At 48.3% G+C, this 21221-nt stretch overlaps 1 protein-coding gene across 1 annotated transcript in view; it reads right to left on the bottom strand.

Annotated features, from left to right (window-relative positions):
* cd44b (CD44 molecule (IN blood group) b) overlaps positions 1-21221 on the bottom strand; it is a 94712-nt gene that overhangs the window by 51360 nt on the left and 22131 nt on the right. Inside the window, exons 4-6 of the mRNA XM_067994308.1 lie at positions 18902-19033; positions 14218-15045; positions 13087-13878 (exon numbers count right to left, since the gene is read on the bottom strand). Of these exons, the coding sequence (XP_067850409.1) occupies positions 13087-13878; positions 14218-15045; positions 18902-19033 (1752 nt within the window). The remainder of the gene's footprint in view (positions 1-13086; positions 13879-14217; positions 15046-18901; positions 19034-21221) is intronic.

The following is a 21221-nucleotide window of genomic DNA, read 5'->3' as shown; positions in this document are numbered from 1 at the left end:
AGTATTAACGGAGAGTGAAGGGAGGGAGGAGAGTGTCAGTATTAACGGAGAGTGAAGGGAGGGAGGAGAGTGTCAGTATTAACGGAGAGTGAAGGGAGGGAGGTGAGTGTCAGGATTAACTGAGAGTGAAGGGAGGGAGGAGAGTGTCAGTATTAACGGAGAGTGAAGGGAGGGAGGAGAGTGTCAGTATTAACTGAGAGTGAAGGGAGGGACGAGAGTGTCAGGATTAACGGAGAGTGAAGGGAGGGAGGAGAGTGTCAGTATTAACTGAGAGTGAAGGGAGGGAGGAGAGTGTCAGGATTAATGGAGAGTGAAGGGAGGGAGGGGAGTGTCAGGATTAACGGAGAGTGAAGGGAGGGACGAGAGTGTCAGGATTAACTGAGAGTGAAGGGAGGGAGGAGAGTGTCAGGATTAACGGAGAGTGAAGGGAGGGACGAGCGTGTCAGTATTAACTGAGAGTGAAGGGAGGGAGGAGAGTGTCAGTATTAACTGAGAGTGAAGGGAGGGACGAGAGTGTCAGGATTAACGGAGAGTGAAGGGAGGGAGGAGAGTGTCAGGATTAACGGAGAGTGAAGGGAGGGAGGAGAGTGTCAGTATTAACTGAGAGTGAAGGGAGGGAGGAGAGTGTCAGGATTAACGGAGAGTGAAGGGAGGGAGGAGAGTGTCAGGATTAATGGAGAGTGAAGGGAGGGAGGGGAGTGTCAGGATTAACGGAGAGTGAAGGGAGGGAGGAGAGTGTCAGGATTAACGGAGAGTGAAGGGAGGGAGGAGAGTGTCAGTATTAACGGAGAGTGAAGGGAGGGAGGAGAGTGTCAGTATTAACGGAGAGTGAAGGGAGGAAGGAGAGTGTCAGTATTAACTGAGAGTGAAGGGAGGGAGGAGAGTGTCAGTATTAACTGAGAGTGAAGGGAGGGAGGAGAGTGTCAGTATTAACTGAGAGTGAAGGGAGGGACGAGAGTGTCAGGATTAACTGAGAGTGAAGGGAGGGAGGAGAGTGTCAGGATTAACGGAGAGTGAAGGGAGGGACGAGAGTGTCAGGATTAACTGAGAGTGAAGGGAGGGAGGAGAGTCTCAGTATTAACTGAGAGTGAAGGGAGGGACGAGAGTGTCAGGATTAACGGAGAGTGAAGGGAGGGAGGAGAGTGTCAGTATTAACTGAGAGTGAAGGGAGGGAGGAGAGTGTCAGTATTAACTGAGAGTGAAGGGAGGTTGGAGAGTGTCAGTATTAACGGAGAGTGAAGGGAGGGAGGAGAGTGTCAGTATTAACGGAGAGTGAAGGGAGGGAGGAGAGTGTCAGTATTAACGGAGAGTGAAGGGAGGGACGGGAGTGTCAGGATTAACGGAGAGTGAAGGGAGGGAGGAGAGTGTCAGTATTAACGGAGAGTGAAGGGAGTGAGGAGAGTGTCAGTATTAACGGAGAGTGAAGGGAGGGAGGAGAGTGTCAGTATTAACGGAGAGTGAAGGGAGTGAGGAGAGTGTCAGTATTAACGGAGAGTGAAGGGAGGGAGGAGAGTGTCAGTATTAACGGAGAGTGAAGGGAGGGAGGAGAGTGTCAGTATTAACGGAGAGTGAAGGGAGGGAGGAGAGTGTCAGTATTAACGGAGAGTGAAGGGAGGGAGGAGAGTGTCAGGATTAACGGAGAGTGAAGGGAGGGAGGAGAGTGTCAGTATTAACGGAGAGTGAAGGGAGGGAGGAGAGTGTCAGTATTAACTGAGAGTGAAGGGAGGGAGGAGAGTGTCAGTATTAACGGAGAGTGAAGGGAGGGAGGAGAGTGTCAGTATTAACGGAGAGTGAAGGGAGGGAGGAGAGTGTCAGTATTAACGGAGATTGAAGGGAGGGACGAGAGTGTCAGGATTAACTGAGAGTGAAGGGAGGGAGGAGAGTGTCAGTATTAACGGAGAGTGAAGGGAGGGAGGAGAGTGTCAGTATTAACGGAGAGTGAAGGGAGGGAGGAGAGTGTCAGTATTAACTGAGAGTGAAGGGAGGGAGGAGAGTGTCAGTATTAACGGAGAGTGAAGGGAGGGAGGAGAGTGTCAGTATTAACGGAGATTGAAGGGAGGGACGAGAGTGTCAGGATTAACGGAGAGTGAAGGGAGGGAGGAGAGTGTCAGTATTAACTGAGAGTGAAGGGAGGGAGGAGAGTGTCAGTATTAACGGAGAGTGAAGGGAGGGAGGAGAGTGTCAGTATTAACGGAGAGTGAAGGGAGGGAGGAGAGTGTCAGTATTAACGGAGAGTGAAGGGAGGGAGGAGAGTGTCAGGATTAACTGAGAGTGAAGGGAGGGAGGAGAGTGTCAGGATTAACGGAGAGTGAAGGGAGGGAGGAGAGTGTCAGTATTAACTGAGAGTGAAGGGAGGGAGGAGAGTGTCAGTATTCACGGAGAGTGAAGGGAGGGACGAGAGTGTCAGTATTAACGGAGAGTGAAGGGAGGGAGGAGAGTGTCAGTATTAACTGAGAGTGAAGGGAGGGAGGAGAGTGTCAGTATTAACGGAGAGTGAAGGGAGGGAGGAGAGTGTCAGGATTAACTGAGAGTGAAGGGAGGGAGGAGAGTCTCAGGATTAACTGAGAGTGAAGGGAGGGAGGAGAGTGTCAGTATTAACTGAGAGTGAAGGGAGGGAGGAGAGTGTCAGTATTAACGGAGAGTGAAGGGAGGGAGGAGAGTGTCAGTATTAACGGAGAGTGAAGGGAGGGAGGAGAGTGTCAGTATTAACGGAGAGTGAAGGGAGGGAGGAGAGTGTCAGGATTAACTGAGAGTGAAGGGAGGGAGGAGAGTGTCAGGATTAACGGAGAGTGAAGGGAGGGAGGAGAGTGTCAGTATTAACGGAGAGTGAAGGGAGGGAGGAGAGTGTCAGGATTAACGGAGAGTGAAGGGAGGGAGGAGAGTGTCAGTATTAACGGAGAGTGAAGGGAGGGAGGAGAGTGTCAGTATTAACGGAGAGTGAAGGGAGGGAGGAGAGTGTCAGTATTAACGGAGAGTGAAGGGAGGGAGGAGAGTGTCAGTATTAACTGAGAGTGAAGGGAGTGAGGAGAGTGTCAGGATTAACGGAGAGTGAAGGGAGGGAGGAGAGTGTCAGGATTAACGGAGAGTGAAGGGAGGGAGGAGAGTGTCAGGATTAACGGAGAGTGAAGGGAGGGAGGAGAGTGTCAGTATTAACGGAGAGTGAAGGGAGGGAGGAGAGTGTCAGTATTAACGGAGAGTGAAGGGAGGGAGGAGAGTATCAGTATTAACGGAGAGTGAAGGGAGTGAGGAGAGTGTCAGTATTAACGGAGAGTGAAGGGAGGGAGGAGAGTGTCAGTATTAACGGAGAGTGAAGGGAGGGAGGAGAGTGTCAGGATTAACGGAGAGTGAAGGGAGGGAGGAGAGTGTCAGTATTAACGGAGAGTGAAGGGAGGGAGGAGAGTGTCAGTATTAACTGAGAGTGAAGGGAGGGAGGAGAGTGTCAGTATTAACGGAGAGTGAAGGGAGGGACGAGAGTGTCAGGATTAACGGAGAGTGAAGGGAGGGAGGAGAGTGTCAGTATTAACTGAGAGTGAAGGGAGGGAGGAGAGTGTCAGTATTAACGGAGAGTGAAGGGAGGGAGGAGAGTGTCAGGATTAACGGAGAGTGAAGGGAGGGAGGAGAGTGTCAGTATTAACGGAGAGTGAAGGGAGGGAGGAGAGTGTCAGTATTAACTGAGAGTGAAGGGAGGGACGGGAGTGTCAGGATTAACGGAGAGTGAAGGGAGGGAGGAGAGTGTCAGTATTAACGGAGAGTGAAGGGAGTGAGGAGAGTGTCATTATTAACGGAGAGTGAAGGGAGGGAGGAGAGTGTCAGGATTAACTGAGAGTGAAGGGAGGGAGGAGAGTGTCAGTATTAACGGAGAGTGAAGGGAGTGAGGAGAGTGTCAGTATTAACGGAGAGTGAAGGGAGGGAGGAGAGTGTCAGTATTAACGGAGAGTGAAGGGAGGGAGGAGAGTGTCAGTATTAACGGAGAGTGAAGGGAGGGAGGAGAGTGTCAGGATTAACGGAGAGTGAAGGGAGGGAGGAGAGTGTCAGTATTAACGGAGAGTGAAGGGAGGGAGGAGAGTGTCAGGATTAACGGAGAGTGAAGGGAGGGAGGAGAGTGTCAGTATTAACTGAGAGTGAAGGGAGGGAGGAGAGTGTCAGGATTAACGGAGAGTGAAGGGAGGGAGGAGAGTGTCAGTATTAATGGAGAGTGAAGGGAGGGAGGAGAGTGTCAGTATTAACGGAGAGTGAAGGGAGTGAGGAGAGTGTCAGTATTAACGGAGAGTGAAGGGAGGGAGGAGAGTGTCAGTATTAACTGAGAGTGAAGGGAGGGAGGAGAGTGTCAGGATTAACGGAGAGTGAAGGGAGGGAGGAGAGTGTCAGTATTAATGGAGAGTGAAGGGAGGGAGGAGAGTGTCAGTATTAACGGAGAGTGAAGGGAGTGAGGAGAGTGTCAGTATTAACGGAGAGTGAAGGGAGGGAGGAGAGTGTCAGTATTAACGGAGAGTGAAGGGAGGGAGGAGAGTGTCAGTATTAACGGAGAGTGAAGGGAGGGAGGAGAGTGTCAGGATTAACGGAGAGTGAAGGGAGGGAGGAGAGTGTCAGTATTAACGGAGAGTGAAGGGAGGGAGGAGAGTGTCAGTATTAACTGAGAGTGAAGGGAGGGAGGAGAGTGTCAGTATTAACGGAGAGTGAAGGGAGGGAGGAGAGTGTCAGTATTAACGGAGAGTGAAGGGAGGGAGGAGAGTGTCAGTATTAACGGAGATTGAAGGGAGGGACGAGAGTGTCAGGATTAACTGAGAGTGAAGGGAGGGAGGAGAGTGTCAGTATTAACGGAGAGTGAAGGGAGGGAGGAGAGTGTCAGTATTAACTGAGAGTGAAGGGAGGGAGGAGAGTGTCAGTATTAACGGAGAGTGAAGGGAGGGAGGAGAGTGTCAGTATTAACGGAGATTGAAGGGAGGGACGAGAGTGTCAGGATTAACGGAGAGTGAAGGGAGGGAGGAGAGTGTCAGTATTAACTGAGAGTGAAGGGAGGGAGGAGAGTGTCAGTATTAACGGAGAGTGAAGGGAGGGAGGAGAGTGTCAGTATTAACGGAGAGTGAAGGGAGGGAGGAGAGTGTCAGTATTAACGGAGAGTGAAGGGAGGGAGGAGAGTGTCAGGATTAACTGAGAGTGAAGGGAGGGAGGAGAGTGTCAGGATTAACGGAGAGTGAAGGGAGGGAGGAGAGTGTCAGTATTAACTGAGAGTGAAGGGAGGGAGGAGAGTGTCAGTATTCACGGAGAGTGAAGGGAGTGACGAGAGTGTCAGTATTAACGGAGAGTGAAGGGAGGGAGGAGAGTGTCAGTATTAACTGAGAGTGAAGGGAGGGAGGAGAGTGTCAGTATTAACGGAGAGTGAAGGGAGGGAGGAGAGTGTCAGGATTAACTGAGAGTGAAGGGAGGGAGGAGAGTCTCAGGATTAACTGAGAGTGAAGGGAGGGAGGAGAGTGTCAGTATTAACTGAGAGTGAAGGGAGGGAGGAGAGTGTCAGTATTAACGGAGAGTGAAGGGAGGGAGGAGAGTGTCAGTATTAACGGAGAGTGAAGGGAGGGAGGAGAGTGTCAGTATTAACGGAGAGTGAAGGGAGGGAGGAGAGTGTCAGGATTAACTGAGAGTGAAGGGAGGGAGGAGAGTGTCAGGATTAACGGAGAGTGAAGGGAGGGAGGAGAGTGTCAGTATTAACGGAGAGTGAAGGGAGGGAGGAGAGTGTCAGGATTAACGGAGAGTGAAGGGAGGGAGGAGAGTGTCAGTATTAACGGAGAGTGAAGGGAGGGAGGAGAGTGTCAGTATTAACGGAGAGTGAAGGGAGGGAGGAGAGTGTCAGTATTAACGGAGAGTGAAGGGAGGGAGGAGAGTGTCAGTATTAACTGAGAGTGAAGGGAGTGAGGAGAGTGTCAGGATTAACGGAGAGTGAAGGGAGGGAGGAGAGTGTCAGTATTAACGGAGAGTGAAGGGAGGGAGGAGAGTGTCAGTATTAACGGAGAGTGAAGGGAGGGAGGAGAGTGTCAGTATTAACGGAGAGTGAAGGGAGGGAGGAGAGTGTCAGTATTAACGGAGAGTGAAGGGAGTGAGGAGAGTGTCAGTATTAACGGAGAGTGAAGGGAGGGAGGAGAGTGTCAGTATTAACGGAGAGTGAAGGGAGGGAGGAGAGTGTCAGGATTAACGGAGAGTGAAGGGAGGGAGGAGAGTGTCAGTATTAACGGAGAGTGAAGGGAGGGAGGAGAGTGTCAGTATTAACTGAGAGTGAAGGGAGGGAGGAGAGTGTCAGTATTAACGGAGAGTGAAGGGAGGGACGAGAGTGTCAGGATTAACGGAGAGTGAAGGGAGGGAGGAGAGTGTCAGTATTAACTGAGAGTGAAGGGAGGGAGGAGAGTGTCAGTATTAACGGAGAGTGAAGGGAGGGAGGAGAGTGTCAGGATTAACGGAGAGTGAAGGGAGGGAGGAGAGTGTCAGTATTAACGGAGAGTGAAGGGAGGGAGGAGAGTGTCAGTATTAACTGAGAGTGAAGGGAGGGAGGAGAGTGTCAGTATTAACGGAGAGTGAAGGGAGGGACGAGAGTGTCAGGATTAACGGAGAGTGAAGGGAGGGAGGAGAGTGTCAGTATTAACTGAGAGTGAAGGGAGGGAGGAGAGTGTCAGTATTAACGGAGAGTGAAGGGAGGGAGGAGAGTGTCAGGATTAACGGAGAGTGAAGGGAGGGAGGAGAGTGTCAGTATTAACGGAGAGTGAAGGGAGGGAGGAGAGTGTCAGGATTAACGGAGAGTGAAGGGAGGGAGGAGAGTGTCAGTATTAACGGAGAGTGAAGGGAGGGAGGAGAGTGTCAGGATTAACTGAGAGTGAAGGGAGGGAGGACAGTGTCAGGATTAACGGAGAGTGAAGGGAGGGAGGACAGTGTCAGGATTAACTGAGATCGAAGGGAGGGAGGAGAGTGTCAGTATTAACGGAGAGTGAAGGGAGGGATGAGAGTGTCAGTATTAACTGAGAGTGAAGGGAGGGAGGAGAGTGTCAGTATTAACGGAGAGTGAAGGGAGGGAGGAGAGTGTCAGGATTAACGGAGAGTGAAGGGAGGGAGGAGAGTGTCAGTATTAACGGAGAGTGAAGGGAGGGAGGAGAGTGTCAGTATTAACGGAGAGTGAAGGGAGGGAGGAGAGTGTCAGTATTAACGGAGAGTGAAGGGAGTGAGGAGAGTGTCAGTATTAACGGAGAGTGAAGGGAGGGAGGAGAGTGTCAGTATTAACGGAGAGTGAAGGGAGGGAGGAGAGTGTCAGTATTAACGGAGAGTGAAGGGAGGGAGGAGAGTGTCAGGATTAACTGAGAGTGAAGGGAGGGAGGAGAGTGTCAGTATTAACGGAGAGTGAAGCTAGGGAGGAGAGTGTCAGTATTAATGGAGAGTGAAGGGAGGGAGGAGAGTGTCAGGATTAACTGAGAGTGAAGGGAGGGAGGAGAGTGTCAGGATTAATGGAGAGTGAAGGGAGGGAGGAGAGTGTCAGTATTAACTGAGAGTGAAGGGAGGGAGGAGAGTGTCAGGATTAATGGAGAGTGAAGGGAGGGAGGAGAGTGTCAGGATTAACTGAGAGTGAAGGGAGGGAGGAGAGTGTCAGGATTAACGGAGAGTGAAGGGGGAAGGAGAGTGTCAGTATTAACGGAGAGTGAAGGGAGGGAGGAGAGTGTCAGTATTAACGGAGAGTGAAGGGAGGGAGGAGAGTGTCAGTATTAACTGAGAGTGAAGGGAGGGAGGAGAGTGTCAGTATTAACGGAGAGTGAAGGGAGGGAGGAGAGTGTCAGTATTAACTGAGAGTGAAGGGAGGGAGGAGAGTGTCAGTATTAACGGAGAGTGAAGGGAGGGAGGAGAGTGTCAGTATTAACGGAGAGTGAAGGGAGGGAGGAGAGTGTCAGTATTAACGGAGAGTGAAGGGAGGGAGGAGAGTGTCAGTATTAACTGAGAGTGAAGGGAGGGAGGAGAGTGTCAGGATTAACGGAGAGTGAAGGGAGGGAGGAGAGTGTCAGTATTAACGGAGAGTGAAGGGAGGGAGGAGAGTGTCAGTATTAACTGAGAGTGAAGGGAGGGAGGAGAGTGTCAGTATTAACGGAGAGTGAAGGGAGGGAGGAGAGTGTCAGTATTAACGGAGAGTGAAGGGAGGGAGGAGAGTGTCAGTATTAACTGAGAGTGAAGGGAGGGAGGAGAGTGTCAGGATTAACTGAGAGTGAAGGGAGGGAGGAGAGTGTCAGTATTAACTGAGAGTGAAGGGAGGGAGGGGAGTGTCAGTATTAACTGAGAGTGAAGGGAGGGAGGGGAGTGTCAGTATTAACTGAGAGTGAAGGGAGGGAGGGGAGTGTCAGTATTAACTGAGAGTGAAGGGAGGGAGGGGAGTGTCAGTATTAACTGAGAGTGAAGGGAGGGAGGAGAGTGTCAGGATTAACTGAGAGTGAAGGGAGGGAGGACAGTGTCAGTATTAACGGAGAGTGAAGGGAGGGAGGAGAGTGTCAGTATTAGCGGAGAGTGAAGGGAGGGAGGAGAGTGTCAGTATTAACTGAGAGTGAAGGGAGGGAGGAGAGTGTCAGGATTAACTGAGAGTGAAGGGAGGGAGGACAGTGTCAGTATTAACGGAGAGTGAAGGGAGGGAGGAGAGTGTCAGTATTAGCGGAGAGTGAAGGGAGGGAGGAGAGTGTCAGTATTAACGGAGAGTGAAGGGAGGGAGGAGAGTGTCAGTATTAACGGAGAGTGAAGGGAGGGAGGAGAGTGTCAGGATTAACTGAGAGTGAAGGGAGGGAGGAGAGTGTCAGTATTAATGGAGAGTGAAGGGAGGGAGGAGAGTGTCAGTATTAACTGAGAGTGAAGGGAGGGAGGAGAGTGTCAGTATTAACGGAGAGTGAAGGGAGGGAGGAGAGTGTCAGGATTAACTGAGAGTGAAGGGAGGGACGAGAGTGTCAGGATTAACTGAGAGTGAAGGGAGGGAGGAGAGTGTCAGTATTAACGGAGAGTGAAGGGAGGGAGGAGAGTGTCAGGATTAACTGAGAGTGAAGGGAGGGACGAGAGTGTCAGGATTAACTGAGAGTGAAGGGAGGGAGGAGAGTGTCAGTATTAACGGAGAGTGAAGGGAGGGAGGAGAGTGTCAGGATTAACTGAGAGTGAAGGGAGGGAGGGGAGTGTCAGTATTAACTGAGGGTGAAGTGAGGGAGGAGAGTGTCAGGATTAACGGAGATTGAAGGGAGGGAGGAGAGTGTCAGGATTAACGGAGAGTGAAGGGAGGGAGGAGAGTGTCAGTATTAACGGAGATTGAAGGGAGGGAGGAGAGTGTCAGTATTAACGGAGAGTGAAGGGAGGGAGGAGAGTGTCAGTATTAACGGAGAGTGAAGGGAGGGAGGAGAGTGTCAGTATTAACTGAGGGTGAAGTGAGGGAGGAGAGTGTCAGGATTAACGGAGATTGAAGGGAGGGAGGAGAGTGTCAGGATTAACGGAGAGTGAAGGGAGGGAGGAGAGTGTCAGTATTAACGGAGATTGAAGGGAGGGAGGAGAGTGTCAGTATTAACGGAGAGTGAAGGGAGGGAGGAGAGTGTCAGTATTAACGGAGAGTGAAGGGAGGGAGGAGAGTGTCAGTATTAACTGAGGGTGAAGTGAGGGAGGAGAGTGTCAGTATTAACGGAGAGTGAAGGGAGGGAGGAGAGTGTCAGTATTAACGAAGAGTGAAGGGAGGGAGGAGAGTGTCAGTATTAACGGAGAGTGAAGGGAGGGAGGAGAGTGTCAGTATTAACGGAGAGTGAAGGGAGGGAGGAGAGTGTCAGTATTAACTGAGGGTGAAGTGAGGGAGGAGAGTGTCAGTATTAACGGAGAGTGAAGGGAGGGAGGAGAGTGTCAGTATTAACGGAGAGTGAAGTGAGGGAGGAGAGTGTCAGGATTAACGGAGAGTGAAGGGAGGGAGGAGAGCAAAAAATTTTCCTCCTCTTCGTCTTAAATGGGAGACCCCTTATTTTTAAACTATAGCCCCTAATTCTAGTCTCTCCCACAGGGGGAAACATCCTCTCAGCATCTCCCCCTTCTATCCCCTCAGGATCTTATACGTTTCAATAAGATCACCTCTCATTCTTCTAAACTCCAGTGTATACAGGCCCAACTTGTCCAACCTTTCCTCATAAGATAACCCCCTCATCCCAGGAATCAGTCGAGTGAACCTTCTCTGAACTGCCTCCAGAGCAATTATGTCCTTTCTTAAATGAGGAGACCAAAACTGCACACATTATTCTAGATGTGGTCTCACCAGTGCCCTGGACACCTGTAGCAAAACATCTCTACTTTTATATTCCATTCCCCTTGCAATAAATGACAACATTCCATTTGCCTTCCTAATCACTTGCTGTACCTGTATACTAACTTTTTGTGATTCATGTCCCAGGACACCCAGATCCTCTGTACCTCAGAGTTCTGCAATCTCTCTCCATTTAAATAACATACTGCTTTTCTATTCCTCCTGCCAAAGTGGACAAGTTCGCATTTTCTCACATTATACCCCATCTGCCAAAGTTTTTTCCACTCATTTGATCTTCCGATATCTCTTCGCAGACTCCTTATGTCCTCCTCACAACTTACTTTCCAACAGCTTTTGTGTCATCAGCAAATTTAGCAACCATACATTCGGTCCCTTCATCCAATTCATTGATATAGATTGTAAATAGTTGAGACCCAAGCACTGATCCCTGTGTGTGCTGTAGACTGGGTGTGAGCACTACCTGTGTAATAATGGTGAAGAGTGTGTGCTGTAGACTGGGTGTGAGCACTACCTGTGTAATAATGGTGAAGAGTGTGTGCTGTAGACTGGGTGTGAGCTCTACCTGTGTAATAATGGTGAAGAGTGTGTGCTGTAGACTGGGTGTGAGCTCTACCTGTGTAATAATGGTGAAGAGTGTGTGCTGTAGACTGGGTGTGAGCTCCACCTGTGTAATAATGGTGAAGAGTGTGTGCTGTAGACTGGGTGTGAGCTCTACCTGTGTAATAATGGTGAAGAGTGTGTGCTGTAGACTGGGTGTGAGCTCTACCTGTGTAATAATGGTGAAGAGTGTGTGCTGTAGACTGGGTGTGAGCTCTACCTGTGTAATAATGGTGAAGAGTGTGTGCTGTAGACTGGGTGTGAGCACTACCTGTGTAATAATGGTGAAGAGTGTGTGCTGTAGACTGGGTGTGAGCACTACCTGTGTAATAATGGTGAAGAGTGTGTGCAGTGGACTGGGTGTGAGCACTACCTGTGTAATAATGGTGAAGAGTGTGTGCTGTAGACTGGGTGTGAGCACTACCTGTGTAATAATGGTGAAGAGTGTGTGCTGTAGACTGGGTGTGAGCACTACCTGTGTCATAATGGTGAAGAGTGTGTGCAGTGGACTGGGTGTGAGCACTACCTGTGTAATAATGGTGAAGAGTGTGTGCTGTAGACTGGGTGTGAGCACTACCTGTGTAATAATGGTGAAGAGTGTGTGCTGTAGACTGGGTGTGAGCTCTACCTGTGTAATAATGGTGAAGAGTGTGTGCTGTAGACTGGGTGTGAGCACTACCTGTATAATAATGGTGAAGAGTGTGTGCTGTAGACTGGGTGTGAGCACTACCTGTGTAATAATGGTGAAGAGTGTGTGCTGTAGACTGGTTGTGAGCTCTACCTGTGTAATAATGGTGAAGAGTGTGTGCTGTAGACTGGGTGTGAGCACTACCTGTGTAATAATGGTGAAGAGCGTGTGCTGTAGACTGGGTGTGAGCACTACCTGTGTAATAATGGTGAAGAGTGTGTGCTGTAGACTGGGTGTGAGCACTACCTGTGTCATAATGGTGAAGAGTGTGTGCAGTGGACTGGGTGTGAGCACTACCTGTGTAATAATGGTGAAGAGTGTGTGCTGTAGACTGGGTGTGAGCACTACCTGTGTAATAATGGTGAAGAGTGTGTGCTGTAGACTGCGTGTGAGCACTACCTGTGTAATGATGGTGAAGAGTGTGTGCTGTAGACTGGTTGTGAGCTCTACCTGTGTAATAATGGTGAAGAGTGTGTGCTGTAGACTGGGTGTGAGCACTACCTGTGTAATAATGGTGAAGAGCGTGTGCTGTAGACTGGGTGTGAGCACTACCTGTGTAATAATGGTGAAGAGTGTGTGCTGTAGACTGGGTGTGAGCACTACCTGTGTCATAATGGTGAAGAGTGTGTGCAGTGGACTGGGTGTGAGCACTACCTGTGTAATAATGGTGAAGAGTGTGTGCTGTAGACTGGGTGTGAGCACTACCTGTGTAATAATGGTGAAGAGTGTGTGCTGTAGACTGCGTGTGAGCACTACCTGTGTAATGATGGTGAGGAGTGTGTGCTGTAGACTGGGTGTGAGCACTACCTGTGTAATAATGGTGAAGAGTGTGTGCTGTAGACTGGGTGTGAGCTCTACCTGTGTAATAATGGTGAAGAGTGTGTGCTGTAGACTGGGTGTGAGCTCTACCTGTGTAATAATGGTGAAGAGTGTGTGCTGTAGACTGGGTGTGAGCACTACCTGTGTAATAATGGTGAAGAGTGTGTGCTGTAGACTGGGTGTGAGCTCTACCTGTGTAATAATGGTGAAGAGTGTGTGCTGTAGACTGGGTGTGAGCACTACCTGTGTAATAATGGTGAAGAGTGTGTGCTGTAGACTGGGTGTGAGCACTACCTGTGTAATAATGGTGAAGAGTGTATGCTGTAAACTGTTGTCAAATTTTGTTTGATAACGCTCCTGTGAAGTGCCTTTGGACTTTTACGTTAAAGATGCTATATAAATGCAAGCTGTTGTTGTTTCAGGATGAAGTAATTAGAGGCTTGATTAAAGACATGCCATTCCATACTGAAAGATACTTAGCTCAGACATATAACACATGAGAAGGTTAACTCTTTCAGCAATACAACCCTACAGAGGGAACAAAGACCTTGGCAATGGTAGCACAAGGTATCAATCAAACTAACAGTTTAGCCACAGTAACTGAAAGACAATGATGAACAGATTGTACAGGGCTACATACAAAACAGGCACAAAGGCAGTCACAATGCTTTGTGATACTACAAGTCAAACGTACCTTTCTGTTGTGTGCCTACTGTGATTGCTGACATTTGGGTGGCCCGGTTGGTCGTTGTAAGAGAAGAAGCAGCCAGTCCAAACCCAGGAGTGGAGTAGATTTTTGCGGTGTCTGTCAGTCCAGGAGTGATTAACTTTGTATGAACCGTGGTCTGCTGGGAGGAAGCAATGGCGGGTTCCATTCCACGCTTGTTGTTGGCATCCATTGGGAACACCGCTGAGGACGCTTCAGGTGAATGAAGCAAAGAAGAGGTCAGCGGGTCTGGTGCGGATGAAGGCATGGCGGCAGTAGATAAGTAGCCAGAGAGCCTTTCGGGTGGGGTCTGGTCGACCTCAACACTCTGCAGAGTTGACCTGACTGGAAGATCGCTCTCTCTTCCTGAACCTGCGGCAGTTTGTTGGCTGGTACCCGGTACTCCTGCAACATCCGTTGTTACCGTAAAGTCTGGGATAAAACCTACATCAGAACCTGGCAGCTCCGAACTCAATATTTCAGGAGTACTCCCACCTTCTACAAACAGGAGCGCTGGGTCTGCAGATGCCGAGATAGAGATCCTTCTATTATTAACTAACACACCGACTGTGCTGTAGTCTGAGAGAGCTTCCGTAGGTTCCGAGCTCAATATTTCAGGAGCACTCCCACTTTCCACAGGTAGGTCACTTGGGTCAGGAGATGGTGAATTAGATGATATCCATTTTTCATCTAATACTGTGACCGCCAAAAGATCCACGAGAACTTTGGCAGGTTCTGAACTCAGTGTTTCAGGAGCACTCCCACTTTCCACAGGTAGGTCAGCTGGAGATGGTGAGATGGAGAATGTTTCTTTTCTGCCAGGCGGTCTCTGGTCCAAGAGGCGTTCTGAACTGAACAATCCAGTGCTATTGGCAATTTCCTCAGGTAGGTCAGCTGGAGATGGTGAGATGGAGAATGTTTCTTTTCTGCCAGGCGATCTCTGGTCCAAGAGGCGTTCTGAACTGAACAATCCAGTGCCATTGGCAATTTCCTCAGGTAGGTCAGCTGGAGATGGTGAGATGGAGAATGTTTCTTTTCTGCCAGGCGTTCTTTTGTCCAAGAGGAGTTCTGAACTGAACAATCCAGTGCTATTGGCAATTTCCTCAGGTAGGTCAGCTGGAGATGGTGAGATGGAGAATGTTTCTTTTCTGCCAGGCGTTCTTTTGTCCAAGAGGAGTTCTGAACTGAACAATCCAGTGCTATTGGCAATTTCCTCAGGTAGGTCAGCTGGATTTGGAGTTGTTGAGATTGAGGATGTCCCGCCTCTACGTACGGTTCCAAACTTTGTGAGATTGTGTGTGGTTTCAGAAGGCTGCGAGGAGGTTACAGCAGAAATGCTCTCTTGTTCACTTTCAGTATTTATTTGCAACATTGACGAACCTTCCAGGGTGGGCTGAAAGTCCGATCTATTTGCGTTGTCCTTGGTGCTGCCTTCTGTTGCATTAACTCCTAGGGTGTTGTCAGAAAGCACTGCAGAAGGGGAAGGGTCAGCAACATTGCCCATAGTAGTCAAATCTGTACCTGAACGGCGCTCCATTTTGATCTTTGTATCTTGGCTCTCTGTGTTTAATGACATTCCTCTCATTCTCTCAGTGACTAGTTCTATATCACTGGCAAACCCTGAGCCATCTGTTACCACCCTGGTATTCTTTTTCAAACTTGGCGGTGTTGTTTTATTGTGGCTGCTTGCTACGTGTCCTGGCCTTGTGGGTAATGTGTCAAGCTTTGTGGTGAAGCCCGGAGTCGCACTGGATGCAGGTCTAGTTGGCTGGTCTTCAGGAAGTGCCGATTCTCTGAAAATGGCAGCTGCTGAGGGTGATGGCATTGAGTGGATGACTGACTGTGATGACCGAGGTACTGATGCGGAGGATGATGATGGCCTTTCTGTTGCCATCGTGTGACCAGTAACAATGACGTGGCTTTTTTCTGATGTCACCATTGGGCCTTCTACATATATTAAAAAAAAAGAAAAACAATATTTAATTTCCATTTATCAGTATGTTGCTCACATCCATCTCATAGGACCAGGAATCGGCCATTCCATCCCTCGAGCCTGATCCACCATTCAAATAGATCATGGCTGATCTGTCCCTCAACTCCTTTAACCCACTTTAGCTCCATATCCCTTGATACACTTACCCAACATCTATCTTACCCAATCTAGCGATCTCTGCCTTGGAAATTCTCAATTTACCCAGTGTCCACAGCCTTTTGGGGGAGAGAGTTCCAGATTTCCACTACCCTTTGCGAGAAAAAATGCTTCTGTCAGACCAAAGTCTGGAAGTAGGAAAGCAAACAAGACTAATGTCTTGTAACGTGTTTAAGTGGAAAACAGGAGATGGTTTAAATGGCAGACATGATATTAGCACAAGACAATAGGAGGCATCATGAGAGAAATCACAGAAATAAAAGACATTTATGAGACATATATATGTATATATATATATGTGACTAGCTTAAAGCAGTGGGGTTGAGGCAGGTAGAAAGGAAAGCATGAAACACTGGTGAAGTGGAGCAGGTTCCAGAGTCCCAGGGGACCTTCTACCAATCGTAAGGAAGTCGATATATTTGAATGTCAATGTTTAGAAAGAAATAAAGAAAGACTTGCATTTATATAGCGCCTTTCATGACCTCAGGATGTCCCAAAGTGCTTTACAGCCAATGAAGTACTTCTGAAGTGCAGTCACTGTTGTAATGTAGGAAACGCAGCAGCCAATTTGCACAAAGCAGGTCCCACAAACAGCAATGTGATAATCTGTTTTAGTGATGTTGGTCGAGGGAAAAATATTGGCCCAGGACACACAGCAGGATCACCGTGAGTCTATAGTGACTATTAGTGCCCATTACACACACAGCAGGATCACCGTGAGTCTATAGTGACTATTAGTGCCCATTACACACACAGCAGGATCACCGTGAGTCTATAGTGACTATTAGTGCCCATTACACACACAGCAGGATCACCGTGAGTCTATAGTGACCATTCGTGCCCATTACACACACAGCTGATCACCGTGAGTCTATAGTAACCATTAGTGCCTATTACACACACAGCAGATCACCATGAGTCTATAGTGACCATTAGTGCCCATTACACACACAGCAGATCACCGTGAGTCTATAGTGACCATTAGTTCCCATTACACATACAGCAGATCACCTTGAGTCGAGAGTGACCATTAGTGCCCATTACACACACAGCAGATCACCATGAGTCTATAGTGCCCATTACACACACAGATCACCTTGAGTCTATAGTGACCATTAGTTCCCATTACACACACAGCAGATCACCTTGAGTCTATAGTGACCATTAGTTCCCATTACACACACAGCAGATCACCATGAGTCTATAGTGCCCATTAGTTCCCATTACACACACAGATCACCATGAGTCTATAGTGACCATTAGTTCCCATTACACACACAGCAGATCACCATGAGTCTATAGTGCCCATTACACACACAGATCACCTTGAGTCTATAGTGCCCATTAGTTCCCATTACACACACAGCAGATCACCTTGAGTCTATAGTGACCATTAGTTCCCATTACACACACAGATCACCATGAGTCTATAGTGACCATTAGTTCCCATTACACACACAGATCACCATGAGTCTATAGTGCCCATTAGTTCCCATTACACACACAGATCACCATGAGTCTATAGTGACCATTAGTTCCCATTACACACACAGATCACCATGAGTCTATAGTGACCATTAGTTCCCATTACACACACAGATCACCATGAGTCTATAGTGACCATTAGTTCCCATTACACACACAGCAGATCACCATGAGTCTATAGTGCCCATTAGTTCCCATTACACACACAGATCACCTTGAGTCTATAGTGACCATTAGTTCCCATTACACACACAGATCACCATGAGTCTATAGTGCCCATTAGAGCCCATTAACGATAACAACAACTTACATTTACATCGTACCTTCAGCGTAGTAAAACACCTCAAGGCACTTCACAGGAGCGTTCTCAAACAAAATTTGACACCGAACCACAAAGAGATATTCGGACAGGTGACCAAAAGTTTGATCGAAAAGGTAGGTTTTAAAGGAGGAGAGAGAGGTAGAGAAGCAAAGAGATTTAGGGAGGGAATTCCAGAGCTTAAGGCCTGGGCAGATGAAGGCACGGCCGGCAATGTTGGAGTGATGAAATTCGGGGATGCATAAGAGGCCAGAATTGGAGGAGCGCAGAGACCTTGGAGGATTGTAGGGCCGGAAAAGGTTACCGAGCCAATGTAGGTCAGCGAGCACAGGGGTGATGGGTGAACGGGACTTGGTGCGAGTTAGGATACGGGCAGCAGAGTTTTGGATGAGCTCAAGTTTACAGAAGGTGCAAGGTGGGAGGCCAGCCAGGAGAGTATTAGAATAGTCGAGGCTAGAGGTAACAAAGGCATGGATGCGGGTTTCAGCAGCAGGTGAGCTGAGGCTGGGACGGAGACGGGCGATGTTATGGAGGTGGAAGTAGGCAGTTTGATGATGTAGAGGATATGTGGACGGAAGCTCAGCTCAGGATCAAATAGGACACCAAGGTAAGCACTACACAAAATTGGCAAACAGTCTGGTTCAGCCTCACACAGTGGCCAGGGACAGAGATGGAGTCGATGGCTAGGGAACGGAGTTTGTGGTGGGGACCGAAGACAATGGCTTCAGTCTTCCCAATATTTAGTTGGAGGAAATTTCAGCTCATCCAATACTGCAGCGTGACAAATCAGAGGCAGTGGAGGAGTTGAGAGTGGTGGTGGTGAGGTAGAGCTGGGTGTCGTCAGCAGATATGTGGAACCTGATGTGTTTTCGGATGATGTCGCGAGGGGCAGCATGTAGATGTGAAATAGGAGGGGGCCAAGGATAGATCCTTGGGGGACTTCAAAGGTAACGATGCGGGAACAGGAAGAGAAGCCATTGCAGGTGATTCTCTGGCTATAACTGGATAGATAAGAATGGAACCAGGCGAGGGCAGTCCCACCCAGCTGGACGATGGAGGAGAGGTGTTGGAGGAGGATGGTGTGGTCAACTGTGTCAAAGGTTGCAGACAGGTCGAGAAGGATCAGGAGGGATAGTTTACCACAGTCACAGTCACATAGTAGATCGATGTTGGTCTATAATGACCAATAATATCCATTATACACACAGCAGATCACTACATCTATAATGTTGGCAGTTCTACGCTGGTACAATTTAACTTTTTGGCATACTGGGAAACTGTGTTCAATGATTATAATGTTTTAGGAAAGTGTAGCCAATCGTGTAATCAAAAGCAAAATTCCAATTTTCTGATTAGCTGTTCTCAATGTAGAAGGATGTGCTGTTCTTCCTTGTTTTCCATTCCCTCCATGGCCTCGCCCCTCCCTATCTCTGTAACCTCCTCCAGCCCAACAACCCTCCGGGATCTCAGCACTGCTCCAATTCTGGCCTCTTGGGCATCCCTGATTTTAATTGTTCCGCCATTAGCGGCCGTGCCTTCAGCTGCCTAGGGCCTAAGCTCCGGAATTCCCCTCCCTAAACCTCTCCGCCTCTCTCTCCTCTTTTAAGACGCTCCTTTAAAACTAGCTCTTTGACCAAGCTTTTGGTCACTCGTCCTAATATTTCCTTATGTGGCTCGGTGTCACATTTGTTTGATAATGCTCCTGCGAAGCACCTTGGGACATTTTAGTGCATTAAAGGTGCTATATAAATGCTAGTAGTAGTAGTAGTAGTATAAAAAGACACAGTTACAGGTACAGGTACAAGGAATCCAGGAATAGTTGAGAGAGAAAGTGCGAACTCTAGAGGTACCTGTAGTAATCCGTAAGCTGCTGGCTATGCTTTCCCCTGAGATGGTGGGAATGTTGTTGATTCTGGATATTCCTGGATCAGCATCATACGGTGTTGAAATCTGCCGTCTCTCAGAGCTACAATTTTCATATTCTGAATGATAGAAAAGAACCAACCAATAAAAATAACCTCTCAGGTGACCACCTATCAACTGTAGCAAAAAGAGCTGCTCAGTATAAGCTGTAGCTCAGGGTCGCTGTGCTCACAGTGGAGGGCAGCCGGTGTCCCCCCCCCCTCCCCCGCCAAACCCCGTTAGTTTTCTGCCCTCTTTTTCCGAAGGTGTTGACTCCTTGGGGATCTTCCTGGGCCTCACCCAATGGCCATTCTTCATGTGAACCTGGATAGTGGGTTTGATAGGTCTTTAGACCAAGGGGGCACCATGGTTCAACCTCATCTTATCCTCACTCAACACTTCCACACACAATAACTTCAACCAGATAAATTAATTTAAAACTATCTAAAAATAAACCAAATTAATTAATTACATAAAATTTTTAATTAAGTAAATAAATAAAACAAGGTTAGATAGAGATGGCAGTGGAGGTAGTGTGCGGTAACTGCAGCATGTGGGAGTTTGTGGAGAGCAGAGTGATCCCAGGTAACCACATCTGCAGTAAGTGTCTGTAACTCGAGGAACTTCGGCTCAGAGCTGTTGAGCTGGAGTCCGAGCTGTAGACATTGCAATGCATCAGGGAGGGGAGAGTTATCTGGAGACTTTGAGCCAGGAGGCAGTCACACCCCTTAGAATAGGTAGTGGTTTAGATTTGGTTAGTGATCAGGGACAGGAGGATGTGACTGAGAGTCAGGGAGGTAAGGGGACCCCAGATGCAGTGATGGAGGAGACTCAGCCTTTGACCGTGTCCAACAGGTACGAGGTACTTGATACCTGTGTGGATGAGAACAAAGACTGCAGGGAGGATGGGCAAACTGACCATGGCACCATGGTACAGGAGGCCATTCAAGTGGGGGGAGTAAAAAGGAAGGTGGTGGTGTTCGGGGATGGTATAGTCAGGGGGATAGATACTGTTCTCTGCGAACGGGGGTCCTGACGGCCATGTTGCCTGCCCAGTGCCAGGGTTAAGGACATCTCCTCGCAGTTGGAGAAGAACTTGAAGCAGGAAGGGGAGGATCCAGTTGTCGTGATCCATGCAGGAACCAATGACATTGGTAGAACTAGGAATGAGGTTCTGCTGAGGGAGTTTGAGGAGCCAGGGTCTAAATTCAAAAGCAGAACCTCCAAGGTAATAATCTCTGGATTACTACCTGAGCCATGTGTAAATTGGCATTGGGACAAACAGATCAGATGGTCAGATATGTGGCTGAAAGAGTGGTGTGGGAGACAGGGGTTTCCATTCATGGGGCACTGGCCCCAGTACTGGGGAAAGAGGGAGCTGTTCCATTGGGACGGGCTCCACTTAAACCAGGCTGGGACCAGTGTCCTGGTGAATCGAATAACTAGGGCAGTAGATAGGGATTTAAACTAATAAGAGGGTTCAGGTAGGGGTAAATTTATAAGTCTAAAGAGAAAAGTTAAGGCTGTAGAGCAGAGTAGTGATTTGGGTAAAAACAAGCAGAGTGTGTCAGGAAGGGACAGAGAGTTTAACAAAGGTAATAGGGCATTAGTGACTAAGGTCACATCAGGGAAAAATAGTAAAAAGTTAAAATTAAAGGCGCTTTATCTGAATGTACGAAACATTCGTAACATGATCGATGAATTAATGGCATAAATAGAGATAAATGGGTCTGATCCAGTCGCCATTACTGAAATGTGGTTGCAGGGTGACCAAAGTTGGGAACAAAATAGGCAGAATGGAAAAAGAGGAGGGTGGGGGTGGGGATGGTGGTTGTAGCCCTGATAATAAAGGATGAGATAAAGGCAGTAGTGAGAAAGGATCTTAGATCAGAAAATCAGGATGTCGAATCAGTCTGGGTGGAGTTAAGAAATAACAAGGGGCAGAAAACATTGGTGGGAGTAGTTTATAGACCCCTTAATAGTAGTTATAGTGTTGGACAGAGTATTAATCAGGAAATTAGAGGAGCAGGTAACAAGGGTAATGCAATAATCGTGGGGGATTTTACTCTTCATATAGACTGGGCAAACCAAATTGGCAAAAGTAGTTTGGAGGACGAGTTCATGGAATGGATTTGAGGCAGTTTCCTAGAACAATATGTCGAGGAACCAACTAGGGAACAGATTATTTTAGATCTAGTATTGTGTAATGAGACTGGGTTAATTAGTAATCTTATGGTTAAGGATCCTCTTGGGCAGAGTGATCATAAT

Source organism: Heptranchias perlo, chromosome 12 (genome assembly GCF_035084215.1).
Source record: "Heptranchias perlo isolate sHepPer1 chromosome 12, sHepPer1.hap1, whole genome shotgun sequence".
Lineage (NCBI taxonomy): Eukaryota > Metazoa > Chordata > Chondrichthyes > Hexanchiformes > Hexanchidae > Heptranchias > Heptranchias perlo.
This window is presented reverse-complemented; position numbering and strand designations above follow the sequence as displayed.